At 44.4% G+C, this 21,432-nt stretch overlaps 1 protein-coding gene across 1 annotated transcript; it reads right to left on the minus strand.

The window, feature by feature from the left end:
- Positions 1 to 5,783: 5,783 nt before the first annotated feature.
- On the minus strand, positions 5,784 to 21,058 carry LOC130114155 (NADH-cytochrome b5 reductase 2). The gene is made up of 9 exons (XM_056281940.1): positions 20,992 to 21,058; positions 16,840 to 16,983; positions 15,782 to 15,854; positions 13,858 to 13,964; positions 11,766 to 11,895; positions 11,449 to 11,532; positions 10,281 to 10,366; positions 9,871 to 9,970; positions 5,784 to 6,555 (listed from the first exon to the last, which is right to left on the minus strand). Exons 1-9 carry the CDS (start codon positions 21,004 to 21,006, stop codon positions 6,383 to 6,385), a joined length of 912 nt encoding a protein of 303 aa, XP_056137915.1. The 5' UTR covers positions 21,007 to 21,058; the 3' UTR covers positions 5,784 to 6,382.
- Positions 21,059 to 21,432: the final 374 nt, after the last annotated feature.

The raw sequence follows: 21,432 nt of genomic DNA on the forward strand, positions 1-21,432 counted from the left end.
ATGAGAGGATTAAACTGCATTACCGTGCCATGGTGATCCCAGATCCATTCATGGAAAGTGGCAGAAATAAGAAAGGAATATGTGTAAGAGATCTATTAGGTGCAGTGTGTGTGTGTGTGTGTGTGCTAGGTACTGCACTAACCTAAATGCCAGATGTTTAATGACAATGACTGAATAAATTGTTGACTGAATAAATTGATGCTGACAGTTCAGAAACTATTTTGTCCCACTTTAACCCAATGCAGCAATAACATAACTAGACAAACATAGTACTAGATACTACATACACACTGTGTACACGCACACCTCTTTACCTTTCTGGTTAGAGAGAGCAGCATTTCATCTGAGAACATCTTGAAGTCTGTGTATTTTCCCAGTGAGCGTCGATACACTTGGTTGTTTATGACAGCATAGTGAATGAGACCTCCTCTGTTGGAAAATCTATGAGGAACCTCCTGTCGGAGGCGCTGCAAGTCAATTGTGGTAAAAACACTGAAGTCCTCTAGAATTTGAGGCTCTTCAGTGGGGCAACGCATGACACTTTCCCAGATTGAAGCATCAGGTTGTGGGCAGTCACAGTATTCATGATAGACTGGACCTGAGGATCGAAAATAACAATTAGTGTGCCTTATTTACTTAATTACTCTGCCTAAGAAACACTGGCTAGCCTGCCTCTATGGAGGAGAGTCTCTCTGATGTACAAATATCTCTCTATTGCACATGCTCAGCACAAATCAGTCTTCTTTTAATACTTTTTTTTTTAAATTCTCCCCTTTTTCTCCCCAATTGTACCCGTCCAATCACCCCACTCTTCTGAGCCGTCCCGGTCGCTGCTCCAGCCCCTCTGCCAATCCAGGGAGGGCTGCAGACTACCACATATCTCCTCCGATACATGTGGAGTCACCGGCTGCTTCTTTTCACCTGACAGTGAGGAGTTTCACCAAGGGGATCTAGCGTGTGGGAGGATCGCGCTATTCCCCCCAGTTCTCCCTCCCGCTGAACAGGCGCCCCGACCGACCAGAAGAGGCACTACTGCAGCGACCAGGACACATACCCACACCTGGCTTCCAAGCCGCAGACAGCCAATTGTGTCTGTAGGGATGCTCGACCAAGCCGGAGGTAACATGGGGATTCGAACCAGCGATCCCCGTGTTGGTAGGCAACAGAACAGACCACTATGCTACCTAGACACCCCAAATCAGTCTTTTAACACAGTGAGTGAAATTGAGGGGGAGTAAGTTTCTTTGGTATGACTCAGCAAGGGACTTGTTCCAAGGCTTTCTCACATCAGGGCAGATTCTACAACTAATGGCACCGCCAACTGTTCATCATACCTTTTGTGAAAAAGGACATTTGTACTTACTTTCCCATTTGTACTTACTTCCTACTGTCCATCTTTTTACAAAACGAGAAATTCCAAGTTGATCTTTTCTTTTTACGCATATTCGGTTATTCTGTGTATCAGTGGTGCAAGTTTTAACAGTTCTTGGAAAGTTTTGCTAAACTATGTTTTCAGAGCAAGGCGTGCCAAAAGAATTCCAGTATACCTTGGAGGATATACGGTGACTTGGCAACAGCTGCACCTTGGTGGAATACTTCAACCTTCAGCCCAGCCAGTGAAGTGCCGTAGAGTCGATACCTCACCAGGAAGGAGCCATCTCCTCGGTCAAGGGGTGGTGGGACGTGGATACGGACATACTCCTGAGTCAGTGAGGTTATCTTCACTTTAAAGTCATGGTTACCTAATATATAGGAATAAATACAATGAAAAACTAGAAATATCGTTTTAATTACTTCTCCACGACGTCGTGGTTGATGTTAAAGAGTGTGTGGTGGGGCTATTATGGCTGTCAGCACAACATCTGATAAGGACAAACACGTTGGGCAAGAAGGTGTGTGGTATAAACTGGAACCTTGTTCCGTTTTAAATGCCAGTGCATGACTGAATGAAATTTGGTTTGATGAAATAGCCTTAAAAACATTAAATATTAGTTGATCTACCACATTATTCGTTTTGATTACAGTACTTGATGATGCAGATCCCAGAAATGTAGATTTTAAGATCAGAGAAAGTTGAATCAGCTCATCTGGTCACAAGGTTTGTTGACGTTGAATGGCTGAACTGATCCAAAGGCGCTGAATCAAGTGCAACTGGACTTGGTTATATATCCCTGAAGACGTTTCGCCTCTCATCCAATAGGCTTCATCATGAGAGGCGAAACGTCTTCACGGATATATACCAAGTCCAGCTGCACTTGATTCAACTCCTTTGGATAATCATGACCTGGATGAATGAGAAGATTCACAGGCTGAACTGATGTAACTTTCTGTGATTTCCTCACCTGGATGGATCACTGAGCATGCTCCAAGACGTGCATTTTAAGAACTGCTACGACGGTGGTCAAACTTGCCTCGGACAATAAGGTGGTTTGTATGCTTTTGTTTGTTGGCGGTTTACCTGGCGAGATGGTCAAGTTTCCTCCTTTAGAGTCAACTGCTTGAATGAAGAAGAATCGGACCGGCAGAGTAGCATCGGACAGGAGTCCTGGACCCCAGACGTGACATCTCTCCGGACTGATTCCTGCAGACTCACAAACGTCGTCTGGCCATGTGAATGCAAACAAAACTATCAGCCTGTACAGCGAAACACTCGTGATCGGTCTGAATAAGTTGCCACCACGTTTGCAAATCATATTCCAGCGATAGTTTACTAGTAGAAATCTGGGGTCAACTTTAAAAGAAACTTCCTACGACAAGTTTAGGGACCTGTTTCCGGACATGTTAGCGTGATCCGGGCGAGTGCGGAAGTGAAGCAGCGGACGCTGGTTAGTGGGCTGTCCATCACGCGCACGCCGCGGAGCCCCGCTCACACTGGAACTGGCGTCGTATTCTGATTTCAAGTCTTACAACTTTTGAACCTAATGATATGAAACCAAAGCCATGTGATTTAGTCTGCCCCCACATTCATGTCACGGAGCTTATTCTGCTCAACTGTCGTATCACTTGTTCGTGTCACAATGTTTCGTATCATAGGCTTATTTTCTCTATACATTCATATCTGTACGACTACTGAATGCACGAGGTAGTGATGTCAAATCTGACCCATGTGATTCAATATCATGCTACAGTCATGTCCCAAATGCCATAGATGGGATAGGATCTAAACCCTTTATATGTTAAGCCTGCAGACATAACTAGTTCACATAACAAGCTCTGTGACATAAGCACTGGCCACAGACTGGATCTCATGTCTCTGGCTTAACGTCCTCCCCCCATGCTGTTCAAACATTATATAGATCTGAAAATAGGCTTATGATAATACACCTTATGATAAGACGTGTCAGTTACACAAACATGAGCTCCGTGGCGTGATTGTGGGGTCATACTGAGGCATATGGCTTTGGTTTGACATGTTAACCCTAAACTGTTCAAAAGTCATCTGAAATCTCCGTGTCTTCCAACTTCCAATATGACAATGACTTTAGTGATGTATTCTGCTGTCTGTTGTTTTCATTCAAGTCACGCACGGGCCACACCATTCAGACATAAACTGCATATATTTCATACACACCTGTCTGTCTCTCTGCCTGTCTGTCTGTCTGTCTCTGACTGTCTCTAACTGCCTGTCTGTCTATAACTGTCTGTCTGTCTGTCTGTCTGTCTGTCTCTAACTGTCTGTCTATCTGTCTGTCTTTCTCTAGCTGTCTGTCTGTCTGTCTGTCTGTCTGTCTGTCTGTCTGTCTGTCTGTCTCTAGCTGTATGTCTGTCTCGCTGTCTCTGTCTCCAACTGTCTGTCTGTCTCTCTGTCTGTCTGTCTCTGTCTGTCTGTCTGTCTGTCTCCCTGTCTGTCTGTCAGTCTGTCTGTCTCGAACTGTCCGTCTGTCTATCTGTCTGTCTGTGTGTCTGTCTGTCTGTCTGTCTGTCTGTCTCTGACTGTCTGTCCGTCTGTCTGTCTTTTTACATTTACATTTTGTTGTAGCAGAAGCCTTAGCGACTTCAAATGAGAGTCTGTGGTTATCACTAGCAGCACTACACCAGCCCCCTCCCGGATTACCGTGCTGTTGTTTCTTTAGTTACTGTTGTTTATAGTTATTACAATTAATGGTAGCCTCTCCAAGGAGTTCTGAATTCAGCTCCAGCTCTTGGGGGGGGGGGGGGATTTGAACTAGCTCTCAATGTAATTTCACATTACCAGTCCACTCTTACCTATTCTAATACCCAGATTTTCCCAGGCATGACTAAATGACTCTAGCAAGGTTGCTCTAGAGGAACAACTATAAATGCCACATTTTCAACAGGTAGGAGAAGGGCTTGGTCCTAAATACTCCCTTTCCCTTGTTATTGACCATCCGGCCTGCCTTGTGGCAAGTCACCTGGTCATATGTAATAGGTCTACCCGTATGGTGCTGACACCGGCTTGCTGGTAAATCTAAAGAGATTGAAAGTTATATGGAAGATGAAGCAATTTGTGATTGATGTCATTTCTGACCTGTCACAGCATCTCATCACTTGACTGGAGTTTTGAATTAATTTGGCAGGTGGAATTAGCTAACAGTGTAGGAATGGAAGAAGGCCAGAACACCACTTCACTGACATGATCACAATCGGGCCAACAAAATGGACGACAAAAATTATATTGAAAAAAAACCCATCTCAACCAACACATCTGCATCCTAGCTCGCCGTGCCATCAGAGCTGCTACCAGCCTGTGAGCTCTCCACCTCTCTTGACACTAAAATATCGCTGGTGCCACAACCAGCAACACTGGCCTCCTCGAGCTCAGCTTGAACAACAGCTGCTTGCTCCTACTGCTAACCGTATCCATCAAGAGAAAGCACGTCAAGTCAATTTTATTTGTAAAGCCCATTAACAGAAATTATAAATTTGCCTCAGTACACTTTACAGCAATACAACATCCGGCCCTTAGACCCTCTCATTGGATAAGGAACAACTCAAAAAAAAAACATTAACAGGGAGGAAAAATAGGAAAAAACCTTAGAGGAGGAGGAAGGATCTCTCACAAGAAGTTCTTCCATATACATAGGACTTAAGAGAGAGCTAAGCCAGAAACACCAAAATTACAATTTATTCTAATGGTATACAGTAACCAGTGGTGTCAAAGGCTGCACTGAGGTCCAGTAGTAGAAGCACAGAGGTGGAATCAGAGCCCATAGCTAGTAGATTATTCACCACTCTAGTCTGAGCAGTCTCAGTGGAGTGACAGTCCCTGAAAGCCGATTGAAAAGGTGCATATAGATACTATGTCTTTATGCATGCTTAGGAAATCACAGAAAGTTGAATCAGTTCATCTGGACACAACATTTATTGAGAGAGAAATGTTTCATCACTCATCTAAGTGACCTCTTCACTCTCAACTGACTGCAGGTGGTATCCCCACCCTTATAAACAATAGTGGCATAACGACCGAGTTGCCATGAGCATTAACTAGAGTTTCAATGGCAATGTGTACTATTCACATGGGATACGCTAACATCACAGAGTACCAAGATCAGCCTGTCATGTTTCTTTACATAGTTTTTACCTGTAGATGTCAGCAAATTCACGAAAATGGTAAGTGTCCCAACACTCGCTTGGGAGATACTTTATAGACGTTAGCTGCAGGTGTGGGTTTATCAAAATTCTATTGACTTGATAAAATTCTCACAAATAAGACACAGCCACAGATGGGCCATGATGGTTAAAAAGATCAATATCGATGTATATTTAAGGACCTTCATAATTCATTCTTAAATATTGGATTAAGATTACACAAACACTCTAAATTAAAGAAAGAAAGCCACTTTATTTTGGCATTGTATTCTTACAAAGAATTTTATTCTCACGACGAATTTCTTCTCTGTATTTAACCCATCAACCCATTCTACTGTATAGGAGCAGTGGGCAGCTGCAGCGCCCAGGGACCAACTCCATTTCTTCTTTCCATTGCCTTGCTCAGGGGCACAGGCAGGAGTATTAACCCTAACATGAACGTCTTTTTGATGGTGGGAGGAAACCAGAGCACCCGGAGGAAACACACACAGACACGGGGAGAACATGCAAACTTCACACGTAAAGGACCTGGGATGGCCTAGGGTTTGAACCCAGGACCTTCTTGCTGTGAGGCAACAGTGCTAACCACTGGGCCACCATGTCGCCCTAAAGCCCATTAATATTCCACTCATATCTGTAAAGTGAATGCAAATTAAAATGTTTTTCAAACAAATCACTTTTAAACAGCACTTAACAAAATCTAATATCATTTATCATAAAGGTGAATCGAGGTAAGGCTGGAGTTCTTTGTTGATGCATGTGTGTAGGTACATTAACGTGCCACTCGTTTTTTCTTCTAGAATTTTTGTGTGAGGAGCGGTATATTGGTATGTTAGTATGCAAAGATGTTTTCTGCTCTGTGTCCCAGCTTGTCCAGATTCGGCAGACAGGCATTCTGGATCATGGGCGGTGGACCACACAGAACAATGAGGACATCATTGGAGGGAGGAGGAAGGTAGTCCCTGATCATGTCATGAGTCACAAACCCCGAACTATAGCTCCATCCTGGAGGAAGACAAGATTAGAGAAAGAAAGAATAAATGGAGGGAGGGAGAGAGAGAGCGAGGGAGAGAGAGAGAGAGAGAGAGAGAGAGAGAGAGAGAGAGAGAGAGAGAGAGAGAGAGAGAGAGAGAGAGAGAGAGAGAGAGAGAGCCATCGTCAACTTTCATGTCAGAGAGCCTGATCTTTAGCCATTAATGGCTCTGATCCTTTTATGCCAAATAAAACAGAATGGAAAACACAAAGTACAATGGTATTTCTTCTTACTGAGATAGACAAGGGATGGATAACCCTGATGCTGCAAAATCAGATTTCGAATTCTCTTTACATACATATATATATATACATATGTGTGTGTGTGTGTGTGGATTTTTTTTAAAGATGGCTCTCCCAAAAGTAAATGTGCCATAGCAGCCCTCCTTGGCGTGTGTTCTGTAACCTTGCCTAGTGCTGGGTTCCATAAACACTTCCTCCTGAGGGTGGTGCAATAGCGCAGTACCTATGCTATGAACGCTGAAGAAGTAGGACTAACACATGGTTACAACAGTAAAGTATGGCCCAGCCCCCTTTAATTTTGTCACCTTTTAATACATTTCCTTCATCTAAAAAAACAAACAAAACAACAACATCAAAAAACTCTTCTGGGCGTCCGGATGGCGTGGCGGTCTATTCTGTTGCCTACCAACACGGGGATCGGCGGTTCGAATCCCCGCGTTACCTCCGAGTTTGCGGGTGGGAAGCCGGAAGTGGGTATGTGTCCTGGTCGCTGCACTAACTCCTCCTCTGGTCGGTAGGGGGCGCCTGTTCGTGGGGAAGGGGAAGGGGAACTGGGGAGGGGGGGGAATAGCGTGATCCGCCCACGCGCTAAATCCCCTGGTGAAACTCCTCACTGTCAGGTGAAAAGAAGCGGCTCGCGACACCACATGTATCGGAGGAGGCATGTGGTGGTGTGCAGCCCTCCCGGGATCGGCAGAGGGGGTGGGGCAGCGATCGGGACCGCTCGGAAGAGTGGGGTACTCGGCTCTGCGCATAACTGTAAGACCCCACTCTTCCGGTTTCAACTGCAGTGGTCATACCAGTTTCCTGTTTGTTGGCGTGTGCTATTGACAACGGCATATTTTTCGCGATGCCTGCAAGATTTACCATGGATAAATGTCAACGACATGCACAGAATTGTCGACAAACTTTCACCTGCACCTACCAGCAAATGGGTGAAAGTTTCAAGTTGTACATATCGAGTCATAATTGTGGGTGTAAGTCATCCTAGCTTCACAGTTAGGATTAATTTCCCTACAGGGATCAATAAAGTATCTAAAAAAAATCATTAACAGTCATACAGTAGTTTTGTAAGACTCTTGGCTCTTTTTACATCAACCATGAAGCAGACTTAACTTGATGATCATAATGCTGTTATATAACTCTTGTTATCAAGGCTTTGAACACAGCAGATGCACATCCATTATTTCCTCACAAAAGGGGAATACATGATAGCTTCATTGTTATTCATCAGAAGTGCAAATGCTAATTGTTAGCATAGTGATCGTTTGTTTTCCCTGGAGGAAGAGATGACTATCTTCACATTAAAGCAAGAGCTCAAGAAGCATCTGTGCCTTCTTTCATGCTGTACCAGCTGGAATCATTTTTCTCTACAATCTCAACAGATAATTTTTTATACCGTGATGTGAAACAATCGGTTGCAAGTTTCCCTTTATTCAGACAGAGTAATGAAAAGATCTAATAGTGTTTGAGACCAACAAGTAAGTGATTTTGGAACGGAAGCCAGTGTTTGTTATCTCTCTGTGTGTCCTTTGCACGCGAGTTTTTATCGAGGACAGCGGAGCTTACACGCTGCCTCCATATTCATCCTGCTGAGTAGGCAATAGGGAAGAAGTTAAATGGGTAGAAGCAGAAGGAGAAATCTTTTTTTCCTCCTCCCTGTTCGGCCAATCGACTCTGTGCATAGCTGTAGCCCACTGACTTCCGATTTCTGCTGCAGCGGTCATACCAGTTTCCTGTTTGTTGGCGCGCGCTATTGACAACGGCATATTTTTCGCGACGCTTGATAAATGCCAACGACCTGCACAGAACTGTCGACAAACTTTCACCTGCACCTACCAGCAAACGGGTGGAAAGTTTCAAGTTGTACATATCAAGTTACGTCCACAATTATGAGGATGAGGATACTCATCCTCATAATTGTGGATGATACTTTAATAAGGGGGAGTAGTGTAGCATGTTCCAGTTCACCATGGTGTATCAGATGTGCACCGTTTAGTTAGGAGATGTTTTATGGTTCTAAAGAGTGGTGCACTGTTGCCGGGGCCAATTGTTGGTGGGAGTTTAGGGAGAGGCCTGTCCCTCTCCGGGGTGACTTGTTATTTATTTGAATGGCCAGCATGTAATATATGTATCTTTTAACAGTAAAGGCAGAGTAAAAATGTTCCAGTAAATTATTTTTTTATGGAAGTTTTTTTTTTGTGACAAACGAACTTGTTGGTATGAAACTGGCAAGTTACTTGGTAGTACTAGCTTCATAGCTCTGATGAACCAACGACGTGGCGTTTGGTGTGACTGCAACATGAAGGAGTGGACTGTTCCTCACTGACATTCGTGAACTGACCATTGATTGACAAGCACAATAGGCTGTATGTAAAAGAGTATCTGAAGAAACCACGAGTATCAGTAGGAAAAAAAATTGGGGAAGAGAAGCCGGACTAGGGGGAGCTCTTTCCAAAAAAAAAAAAAGGATATTAGAAAGTCTGAATTCTACTCTTTCTACTTTTTTCATAAGAGAAAGAAAGTGCAACATGCATGCCAATTAGAACAATCCTAAATTTGTAAATTACAGCGCCATCATGTGGCAAATATGACTGACTGTCATTGCCTGAGTAGCGAGGGCCTGTGTGAAACAACCCTCCATTTATACAGCTCTCAAATGTATAGTTTCTGGTGTTCCAGATACTTTCTAGTGTATATTAATGAAAAAACAAAATAATGATAACGATAATGATGATACTAATAACAGCATTCCTGTGTCTGCATAGCCTGGGCCCCAAAATATAAAAGTAAATTGAAAGCAAATACCTGGACAACAGCTCTGTATTTCTGTTTTTAATTATGCTTTGTATTTTGTAGTATTTTCTGTTGTGTAGTTGTGCAGAACAAACAGTAATGTTCAAAGTAATGTTCCTACTCTGTCCTCTTCAGTGTTTATATATATATATATGGCGATCAGAATCAGAAAGTGTGTGTAGTATGTGTAAGGACCCGGCAGACACCCATGTTGGGTCTTACTTCATGAGTAACGAAACACTTCCTTACCCTGTGGCGGTTTGTCTAATGTTAAGCAAAGCTTAAATTTATCAGGGTGACTTTTCTTCAGCTCCTCCAGTTCCTCCCTCAGCAGGATGTCCTTCTCAGTCTGAGGGAAAGAGAAAGGTTGTCTCTCCAAAGCATTTTCTATCACCATTTTAGTTTTAAAAAAAACAACCTTAAAAATCACACATAGCAAGGTGTCCAACGCCCCCCCCCCCAAACAAAATAGACAATACTTCTTCTATTTCAAACTGTTCTTTAGGAACATGTAACTGTGAATGTCTTATAAAGGCCCAGATGAACTTGGAACTCTAGATGTTACAGTAAATAATTTCCTGTGTATTGTCAAGTGTTTAACATGTTTTAAAGACAACAGCAACTAGAAATGTTCTCATCACTTGATTTGAAGAACTGACCTGATTTGCAAATATGAGCGAGCACTTGGTGTTGTCAGTAGGGTCTGCTGTGATGCTACGAACAAGCTGCAACATTGGAGTAATACCTGTAAAAACAAAAACATATAGTTACTTTTGTCTTTTTTTTATTTACCGAGCCAAAGGGATGGTGGGTTTGATCATTTCAAAATAATGTTGTGAACTGATAGAGATGCATTTATTTGCACAAACAAAGCCGAATATCATCAAATTTCATTCACAGTATAAGGAGAAAATGTCAAGAAATGCAATACCTGTACCCCAGGACTATTATTGGAGAGAGGGAAATCCCAATACTTGCAAAAAATTCTCCTTTTTCTTAAGTTTCGCACACACAGCAAGCTATCTTGATCTTCACAGAATCACGGTACGGTACTATGCAGTTAGCTATACAGCAGGTGTTTGATGAAGAGGAGCCTATTATTTATTACATTAACATAGTGACTTGGTCTGTATAGCATCATTGATATTCAAGTGAATAACAGGCCCTGTTTACACCTGGCATTAACATAGGTCTTCTGTGATCTGATCACAAGTGGACAGCTGTGAATGAACCCAAGATGCAATGAGGATGCATTGAGATCCGACCGCTCTGACCACATTTAGAGGTGGTCTGGGCCACACTCTTTTAGCAATGTGCACGCGAATGTGTCCTCGGTCACACTGAAGGGCTGCCTACTCAACTGACGTCCTCTGTGTAAGCGGATCTACGTACTTGTTTGCACGCCAACGGCGTCATATTAAAGCGGTAAACAAGGAGACGAAGCCAAAACAGGCAAAATGAGTTGTTGTGGATGGAGTACACTCTAGGTCTAGGGCCCTGAACCCCAATAAGCGGCCTGCAGGCCAGGTCCGGCCAGCGAGAGCCAAATGTCTGGCCTGCGCTGACCCTTTGGCACTAACGGATCTGTCATAACATGTGAAATAAAGCGTGTAACATTTGACTGTGTTCAGGTGACTTTCAGCCGAGTGTGTCCATGGTTGTCATGGTTACAGCAGCTGTTGAAAAGCTTTATACCAGGTGCGAACTGACGTATTTAGAGTTGTCCGCTTGTGATCGGATCACCCAAAGCGCATGTTAATGCCAGATGTAAACAGGGCCAAAATATGGATTAGGATTATCTATTGACTCAGAGTAACGTAAACTAACCTGTTCCACCAGCAATCATTCCAATGTGTCTAAACTTCTTAACCTTTGCTTCAGACTTCTTGTCGAGTCGGATTGAAAATTTACCTGAAAAGGAGTCGTCTCAATATCAATAACAATTAGCGTTACAGTGTGTAGGGGTGATTTTACGCAATCTTAAACAACTTTGCCATCTTGTGGCCATAATATGGTATGACATCTACTGTACTACGGTTTAGCTACAGCTCAGTACCTCACCTGAGGTAATAATAGAGGCATGCAAACAAACACATCTAGTGCTCTCTCTCCTGTCACTCTGTATTATAGACACATAGCCCTACCATTGCCATTGTATACCAGCAATCCATTGGGTCCTCTGAAGTCAATGGAGTCCCCGATAGCCATGGTGTCCAGGTACTGAGACATTTTCCCTCCATCTGGGAAGGCAGGGTGGCAGTTCTTGTAGTACACCTACAGAACAATTTACAATGGTTTTTCTAGCATTTTCAATTCATGCCTGCTGTTTTCGTTCAAAATACAATTCATATCTCTATGGCACATCATCATGTGCACGAGAATATTTACTAGAAATGTCTGCTTCATGCAGGAGTGTAACACGAACTAACTGCTCGTAGGAGAACTGGAAGTGGATGTCCTCTCTCTTTTGAGGAAAACCTGTGGTAGGGTAAAGAAAGATATGCAACCCAACAAATAAAATGTCAACGCATCACCTTCAGGAAAACGTCCCGTCAAACTGAACGAAGTAGCATGGTCGTGGTCTTGCCATGATATTCAGATGGCTCTTTTTGGTCTGGGGCCTATATCAGAAAACACCGAATTCTAAGAAAAACTTGCCCCGTCTTGGAAAATACAGGGTAGCCAGCTTTAGTCAGCAAGCTGGAGTAAGCTTCTCAATTTTTTATAGGTGGAAGGAGACATGTTCACATCAGCTGCTGGGCTGCTTAAACAGCCTCAACAATACTGTGAACCACAGCTCACAGGTGTTAATATATACGATGTGATGCATCACATGCTTGTTCTTCTCTGCTCCCTCCTCTCTCCATCTCTCTCTTTTTGTTTCATCTCTTTGTGTTAATGTTAGTATCCTTTCCTCCGACCTCATCTCCCTATTTAACTTTGCTTCTTTAGGCCTCTTCTCTTCTCATGTTCTACTCTTTCTCTCTGCTCTGCCCTCCTTCCTCTTCAGTCAGTACTTCAGCATAGCGAGCTATTGTCACAAAATAATCAAATAGATATCCCAACAATTATCTTCAACATTTACTTCAACATCTTGTGACGCCTCTTATAACCTCTTAGGAACTTCTGAAAGCAGAAAGCATCATGCGTGACCTGAGCAACACCGAGCAGGTGGTGCTGTGCCATATAATGCCAATCCACCATCTTTCTGTACTATGATACCTCCACATCATCTCACCATCCAGAAGTTTACATAAAAAAACAAGCAATTAGGTCGTCCGGGTAGCGTAGCGGTCTATTCTGTTGCCTACAACACAGGGATCTCTGGTTCGGATCCCCGTGTTACATCCAGCTTGGTCGGGTGTCCCTACAGACACAATTGGCTGTGTCTGCAGGTGGGAAGCCGGATGTGGGCATGTGTCCTGGTCGCTGCACTAGCGCCTCCTCTGGTCGGTCGGGGTGCCTGTTGGGGGGAGGGAGAACTGGAGGGAATAGCGTGATCCTCCCACATACTACATCCCCCTGGTGAAACTCCTCACTGTCAGGTGAAAAGAAGCGGCTCGCGACTCCACATGTATCAGAGGAGGCATGTGGTAGTCTGCAGCCCTCCCTGGATCAGCAGAGGGGTGCAGCAGCGACCAGGACAGCTCAGAAGAGTGGGGTAATTGGTCAAGTACAATTTGCAGAAAAAAGGGGAACATTTTAAAAACAAAAAACAAAAAAACAAAAAACAAAAAAAAAACAAGCAGTTTATAGCATGCAGTATGTGTTTGTTTTTTTTCAAATGAGCATCTTGGCATCAGATTTGAGTGGTTAGTGTGAGAGCGTGAGACCGGAACTGAAAGTGTGAGTGCCATGCCAAAAGCATTTGATGACACACATCGATTGATTTATAATAAACTCTGAATTGATGATATGACGTTAAATCTGTGGAGCCATAGTGACGACATCTCAGTATTCCCTAACTACATTTATCCATACTTGTTCATTTGACTTTTCACATTTTGTTTACATTAAAAATACCCCAATTCTTTTTTCCCCCCCCCCTGCCATATGGCTTGGGTGCAGCATCAGCCAGCTTGTTCCATGTTGTTTGGAAAGTTGAGAGTTAGGGATCTTGCTCGAATATTATTTAAAGTATGCTCATACGGAGGATTTAACTTGGGGTCCCTAGTTAAAGCGTTTGCGTAAGTATTTTGCATGTTTGTTTCTGCTTATTTCAGTGATGCTACATACCTTAACTACCAGGTCAACATATCCCTGGTCCTGGTCACTGGAGACTGGAGTGTAGGCTCTCACCACCAGACTGCCCTTCACCTTGGCTGACACATATACGTGCTGCCCTACAGCAGAGACCAGAGAGACGGGGTGGAGCGAGGACAGAGATTGGGGGTGGGTTGATTTGCGGGGCAGTAGAAAGGGGGTAAGTGAAAGGGAGATGATAGAGCGGGGGGAAATGGTAAAATGTTGGATTAGGTAGAGGGTATGAGTGAGGGTGGAGATTCAGAGGACTGATTGAGTTGGAATGAGGATATAAGGTGGGAGGGAGGGCTAATTGTTCTGTTGTGAGATTGAGGGAGGCAAAAAGGATCGCACTAGATGTTTATAGGTCCATCATACCATCAGATCGATCATAAAATACCTGACTCATCATGATAGAAATAATACAGACAGTGACAAGCAACTGGTGGGCAGCAGGTTGTAGTATTTACCCTTACAATTTTACTTGCCAGTTCCTCATCTAATTTCACTTTGATTCTGAAGCCTTATGTGTTATACAGCTTGTGGCAAGTCCGAGACCACAGGCAATGATGTAAACGAGGGCACAACAACCCATTTATTTAAGTACACAGAGATTAAAAACAATCAGAGATGGAAATTGTTACAAACAGAGATGTCTATGATCTTTAGCTGAGGGAGACAGCTTGTCATGTCTTGCTCTCTCCCAGCCTCGGATGTGTCTTCATTTGGGCTGTGGACTTTACCAAACTGTCCTGATTTAATTAGACTAACTCAGGACGGCTGGTCCTCGCCACACTCCATCACACTAGGCATTAAACTATTACTGGAATTACATTTGAACTATTAGAAAGGCTTAGTTATCACTCCATTCAGTGGGTACAGAGCTCCACGTTATTTACTTACTTCGACCAAACATCACCTTGGGTCATCTTCAAGGCTCAGCGTTTTCGGTTTTTATTTTTCAAAGTCATCCAGCATGCCGAATTCGCCACAAGAGGACACTATTACATAGCCTCACACGAATAGGAACAACTTTTGGATCCGTGGAAACTTAAAATCCGGGTGAAAATCAGTTTAAACCGATCTGCTCCTTTTAAAAAAATCCGGATATTTTTCGGTGAAAATCAGTAAAAACCGAAAACGCTGAGCCTTGGTCATCTTATATATGATTTTAGTAACTGGAGTATTACTGCAAAAGAATAGGCGATGAAGTAACTACTATTACGTTTTTTTGGGGGGGGGATTACCCCCCCTCCTTTTCTCCCAAATTGTATCCGGCCAATTACAACACTCTTCCGAGCAATCCCGGTCGCTACTCCACCCTCTGCCGATCCGGGGAGGACTGCAGACTACCACATGCCTCCTCCGATACATGTGGCGTCGCCAGCCGCTTCTTTTCACCTGATAGTGAGGAGTTTCCTAATTTTCCCTCGGGGATGAATAAAGTATTCTGATTTCGCCAGGGGGACATAGCGCATGGGAGGATCACGCTATTGCCCCCCCCCCCGAACAGGTGCCCCCACCGACCAGAGGGGGCGCCAATGCAGCGACCAGGACACATACCCACATCCGTCTTCCCATCCGCAGAAACGGTTAACTGTGTCTGTAGGGACGCTCGATCAAGTCAGAGGTAACACTGGGATTCGAACCGACGATCCCGTGTTGGTAGACAACAGAATAGACCGCTACACTACCCGGACGCCCAGTACTACTATGTTTGTGTTAGATTATTTTAGTACCCGTCTAGAGGGATGTAACTAGTTTCATAATAATGCATCTTCTATACTTTAAGTAAGGGCAGTTCTCTGATAAAGAATTTCTTGACTCAGTGTGTAATTTCTCTTGCAACCAATCGTTAGTTGATGTTGTTTCTATTTCTGTCATTTCAGATAAGAAGAGTAGAGCAGTGACTCAGTACCAATGGGCAGTCCGAGGATGTGAGCTTGAGACGGAAGGCCAAACCGAAACCTCTTGGTATCATGGCTGATTTCCTGCACAGGGACACAGACAGAAACAAGGAGAGCTTTGGTGTATTTCAGGGAATTTTCAAGGTTTGCACAACTTAACAGTAGCATACTTCTCAAAAATAATTGAGCCTAAAATAGTCATATGGCGTGCAGTGTTTTTTAAACCATCAATTCTTACTTTTGTCAGATTGCATTATCCGAAGGAGCAAATCAAAGGTTTGTCCATTTGATTAGTTTATTGCTAGGTTTGTCCACTTCCGGCGTGGGAGGATGGCGGCGTGAATTCGCGTTTGCGACGGCCTCGCCCAGTGCCGGTGTGGGAAGATGGCAGCGCGAACTTGCGTTTGCGGCGGCCTCGCCCAGTACCGTCCATACAGTGTCTGTGTCCACGTCTGCGTCTAGGTTTGTGTCTTCATTTGATGGCTGGGAGAGCTGGCGCTGGATCGGCTTGGAGAGCTTGGTCTCCTGCATCCTGTGGGCACAGGGACTACGGCCCTGCTTGGAGCTGCGCGCAAAGAGGAAACACCGAGGCGGGCTGACAGAACGCGGAAGCGGGACAGGCTAAGCTAACTGCTAGCCCATGCAGACAGTCATCCTGGCGTTCACTCTCTTGGACAGTGAATATTCTTTTTCTTTTGATATGTTGGATATGTGTGTTTTTGTAGTCTTTGTAGTTTTTTCATTTTTGTAGTTTGGATATATGTGTTCTTGTAGCTTGGGTGTGTTTTTGTCTTTGTGTTGCACTGCTTTGGGCTGGGGGAAACGATAATGTTCCTGATGTTTAAATGTCTGTGTCCACAGAAGTTGAAATACTTAACGCCTAAGATTTGTCCAAGGATTGATGATGATTTCCTTGACTAGAAAAATATTTTGATTGAAGCGAGAGATTTTTTTTTTCAACTTTATGACCCTTAAGTGTGTGTGTGTGTGTGTGTGTGTGTGTGTGTGTGTGTGTGTGTGTGTGTGTGTGTGTGTGTGTGTGTGTGTGTGTGTGTGTGTGATTGCCTACCTGTTTTTTTATCAGGCGAAGAGGATATTTGATTGTAGGATCCTGCAGAGTGTAAGGCAGTTTCTTCTTCTTCTCTCCTCGGAGGAGGAGGAAGTACAGCAGTGACGCCACCACCAAAGAAAAAGCAACTGCCAGAGGGGCGATCTGCATGACCACAACACACACTGTATGAGCACTTACAGCAAAGCACAAGAGTGTTGTAAAAACATCTAATGTGAGAAAGCCAGCTCGTTGACAAATGGTGTAGCGAATTCGAGGAGCAGCCCGGGAACCGCCACAGACGGGACGTGAACCCGTGGAAAGCTTTTCTAGACAACCGACCACTGAGAGCGCTTTACACTGTATGCCTCACATACCACCATTCACATACACATTCACACACTGATGGAGGAGGCTGCCATGCAAGGCGGCAACTTGCACATCAGCAGCAACTGGGGGTTCAGTGTCTTGCTCAAGAACACTTCGACGCGCTCCCTGGAGAAGCCGGATATCGAACCAGCAACCTTCTGATTAATAGACGACCCACTCTACGGCTCAGGAGGTAGCACAGAACCTTTTTGTCATATGATTTTGCCATTTTTTGCAGTTTTTAACAATGGTCTGATTTGTTACCAGAGTCATGAAACATTTCGTAGACATTAAAGTCTATATCCATTTTAAATTAAATTGCAAAATCTAAAAATGCAAAACTTGTGATTGTGAGTTTATTCAGGACAACATGTTACAGTATGACCAGTATGCACATATACATTAAGTCAGTGAGCAGGTCAGTAGGATATTATCTACTACTACTTTCAGCGGCTCCTGTTAGGGGTCGCCACAGTGGATCATCCGTTTCCATTTCTTCCTGTCTTCTGCGTCTTCCTCTGTCACACCACTGTCTTCCCTCACCACATCCATAAACCTCCTCTTCGGCCTTCTTCTTTTCCTCTTTCCTGACAGCTCCATATTCACCATCCTTCTCCCAATATACCCAGCATCTCTCCTCCACACATGTCCAAGCCATCTCAATCTTGCCTGTTTTGTCTCCAAACCGTCCAACCTGAGCTGTCCCTCTAATATAATCATACCTAATCCTGTCCTTCTTCGTTACTCCCAGGGAAAATCTTAGCATCTTCAACTCTGCCACCTCCAGCTCCACCTCCTGTCTTTTCGTCAGTGCCATTGTCTCCAAACCATATAACATAGCTGGTCTCACAACCATCCTGTAAACCTTCCCTTTAACTCTTGCTGGTACCCTTCTGTCACAAATCACTCCTGACACACTTCTCCACCCACTCCAACCTGCCTGCACTCTCTTTTTCACCTCTCTACTGCACTCCCCGTTACTTTGGACAGTTGACCCCAAGTATTTAAACTCCAATGCCTTTGTCACCTCCACTCCTTGCATCCTGACCATTCCACTGTCCTCTCTCTCATTCACGCATAGGTATTCCGTCTTGCTCCTACTGACTTTCATTCCTCTTCTCTCTAGTGCATACCTCCACCTCTCCAGGCTCTCCTCAACCTGCACCCTACTCTCACTACAGATCACAATGTCATCCGCGAACATCATCGTCCATGGAGACTCCTGCCTGATCTTGTCCGTCAACCTGTCCATCACCATTGCAAACAAGAAAGGGCTAAGAGCCGATCCTTGATGTAATCCCACCTCCACCTTGAACCCATTTGTCATCCCAACCGCACACCTCACCATTGTCACACTTCCCTCATACATATCCTGCACCACTCCTACATACTTCTCTGCAACTCCCGACTTCCTCATACAATACCACACCTTCTCTTTCGGCACCCTGTCATATGCTTTCTCTAAATCTACAAAGACACAATGCAACTCTTTCTGGCCTTCTCTATACTTCTCAATCAACATTCTCAAAGCAAACATCACATCTGTAGTGCTCTTTCATGGCATGAAACCATACTACTGCTCGCTAATCGTCACTTCTCCTCTGTACCTAGCTTCTATTACTCTTTCCCATATCTTCATGCTGTGGCTGATCAACTTTATACCTCTGTAGTTGTTACAGTTCTGCATATCGCCCTTGTTCTTGAAAATCGGTACCAGTATGTTTCTTCCTCACTCCTCAGGCATCCTCTCACTTTCCAAGATTGTGTTAAACAATCTAGTTAAAAATTCCACTGCCATTTCTCCTAAACATGTCCATGCCTCCACATGTATGTCATCAGGACCAACTGCCTTTCCACTCTTCATCCTCTTCATAGCTGCCCTCACTTCCTCCTTGCTAATCCACTGAACTTCCTGATTCACTATCCCCACATCATCCAACCTTCTCTCTCTCTCTCTCTCTCTCTCTCTCTCTCTCTCTCTCTCTCTCTCTCTCTCTCTCTCTCTCTCTCTCTCTCTCTCTCTCTCTCTCTCTCATCTTCTTCATTCATCAGCCCCTCAAAGTACTCCTTCCACCTTCTCAGTACACTCTCCTCGCTTGTCAGCACATTTCCATCTCTATCCTTGATCACCCTAACCTGCTGCACATCCTTCGCAGCTCGGTCCCTCTGTCTAGCCAATTGGTACAAGTCCTTTTCTCCTTCCCTGTCTAACCTGTCATACAACTCACCATACGCCTTTTCCTTTTCCTTTGTCACCTCTCTCTTCACTTTACGCTGCATCTCCTTGTACTCCAGTCTACTTTCTTCATCTCTCTGACGATCCCACTTCTTTTTTGCCAGCCTCTTCCTCTGTATACTCTGCTGTACTTCCTCATTCCACCACCAAGTCTCCTTGTCTTCCTTCCTCTGCCCTGATGACACACCAAGTAGCTTCCTAGCTGTCTCCCTCACTATTTCTGCAGTGGTTTTCCAGCCATCTGGCAACTTTTCACTACCACCCAGTGCCTGTCTTAACTCCTGCCTGAACTCCACACAACAGTCTTCCTTCTTCAACTTCCACCATTTGATCTTCGGCTGTGTCTTCACTCGCTTCCTCTTCTTGGTCTCCAAAATCATCCTACAGACCACCATCCAATGTTGCCTAGCTAGCAATGTTGCTTCTGTCACCACCTTGCAGTCTCCAATCCCTTTTAGATTGCGCCTTCTACATTAGATATAGTCCACCTGTGTGCACTTTCCTCCACTCTTATACGTCACCCTGCGTTCCACCCTATTCTTGAAATATGTATTCACCACAGCCATTTCCATCCTTTTCACAAAATCGACCACCATCTGTCCTTCCACATTTCTCTCCTTGACTCCATACCTTCCCATCACCTCCTCATCTCCTCTGTTCCCTTCACCAACATGTCCATTGAAGTCCGCTCTAATCACCACTCTCTCCTCCTTGGGTACCCTCTCCACCACGTCGTCCAACTCACTACAGAATTCTTCTTTCTCATCCATCTCACACCCAACTTGCGGGACATATGCGCTGATAACATTCAGAAATACACCTTCGATTTCCAGCTTCATACTCATCACTCTGTCTGACACTCTCTTCACCTCCAGCACGCTCTTGACATTTCTCCTCCCATTCGCACCATGGTAGAAGAGTTTGAGCCCACCTCCGATACTCCTGGCCTTACTCCCCTTCCACCTGGTCTCTTGCACACACAGTAAGCCTACCTTTCTTCTTTCCATCATATCAGCCAGCTCGCTCCCTTTACCAGTCATAGTTCCAACATTCAAAGTTCCGACTCTCGCCTCCACACGCCTACCTTTCCTCCTCTCTAGCTGCCTCTGGATATGCCTTCCCCCTCTCCTTCTCCTTTGCTCAACAGTAGCATAGTTTCCACTGGCACCCTGCTCGTTAACAGTACTGGTGGCAGTTGTTGGTAACCTGGGCCTCGACCAATCCGGTATGGAAATTTTATTTATGATCCGCATATTTGATTTGGCAAAGGTTTTACGCCGGATGCCCTTCCTGACGCAACCCTCCCCATTTGTCCGGGCTTGGGACCGGCACTAAGAATGCACTGGCTTGTGCATCCTCAGTGGCTGGGTTGTCAGTAGAATAGTATAATTGAATATATTCAAGATATCAGAAAAGTCATGCACAGTTAAACAGAGTCCCCTGCAGGAGAACATTTTATGGCCTTCAAAGTAGGTTTTAAAGGTTTACATCTTTAGGGATGGAAGAACCTTTAAATCTATAAATAAGTTCAAATAGATTGAAAGGTGACAGCAAAAAATAATTCCTACCGAATTCTGATCCATAGCTTTAGTAGTTTAGTGTCTCTCTTTCCCCGCCACTGGTAAAAAGACCAAGCACAGTTCAAGTTTCATTGAACTTTGGGCTCTCTCACATACACTCATTTGTGTGGACACACACAAACACGCACGCACGCACACAAACACACACGCAAAAAGGACGTAATGGGGGCGGGGCTTGCAGCTCGGGGAGGGGCTTGCAGCTGGGGGAAAGGTAACGGAAGGTACAGGAAACCAGTAATGAGAGAGTTCATCATGACACACATTGCTTCATATGCAGTAGAGAGAAGCGTCGCGCAATCACATCACCGTAAGAGGAGAGGTGAAAGTGGGTGGGAGAAAGAAAGAAGGAGCGCGCGAGAGAGAGAGACAGAGACAGAGAGAGAGCGAGAGAGAGAGAGAATGTATTACATAATGGTAACTTCTACCCTC

Source organism: Lampris incognitus, chromosome 6 (genome assembly GCF_029633865.1).
Source record: "Lampris incognitus isolate fLamInc1 chromosome 6, fLamInc1.hap2, whole genome shotgun sequence".
In the NCBI taxonomy this organism is placed as follows: domain Eukaryota; kingdom Metazoa; phylum Chordata; class Actinopteri; order Lampriformes; family Lampridae; genus Lampris; species Lampris incognitus.

What these genes read in the sequence shown, in the direction of transcription:
- LOC130114155 (XM_056281940.1), bottom strand. An exon ending in AATGATTGCTGGTGGAACAG is followed by an intron (nt 10,367 to 11,448) that starts GTTAGTTTACGT and finishes TTGTTTTTACAG; the next exon opens with GTATTACTCCAATGTTGCAG. An exon ending in ATTAGACAAACCGCCACAGG is followed by an intron (nt 6,556 to 9,870) that starts GTAAGGAAGTGT and finishes GTCTTCCTCCAG; the next exon opens with GATGGAGCTATAGTTCGGGG.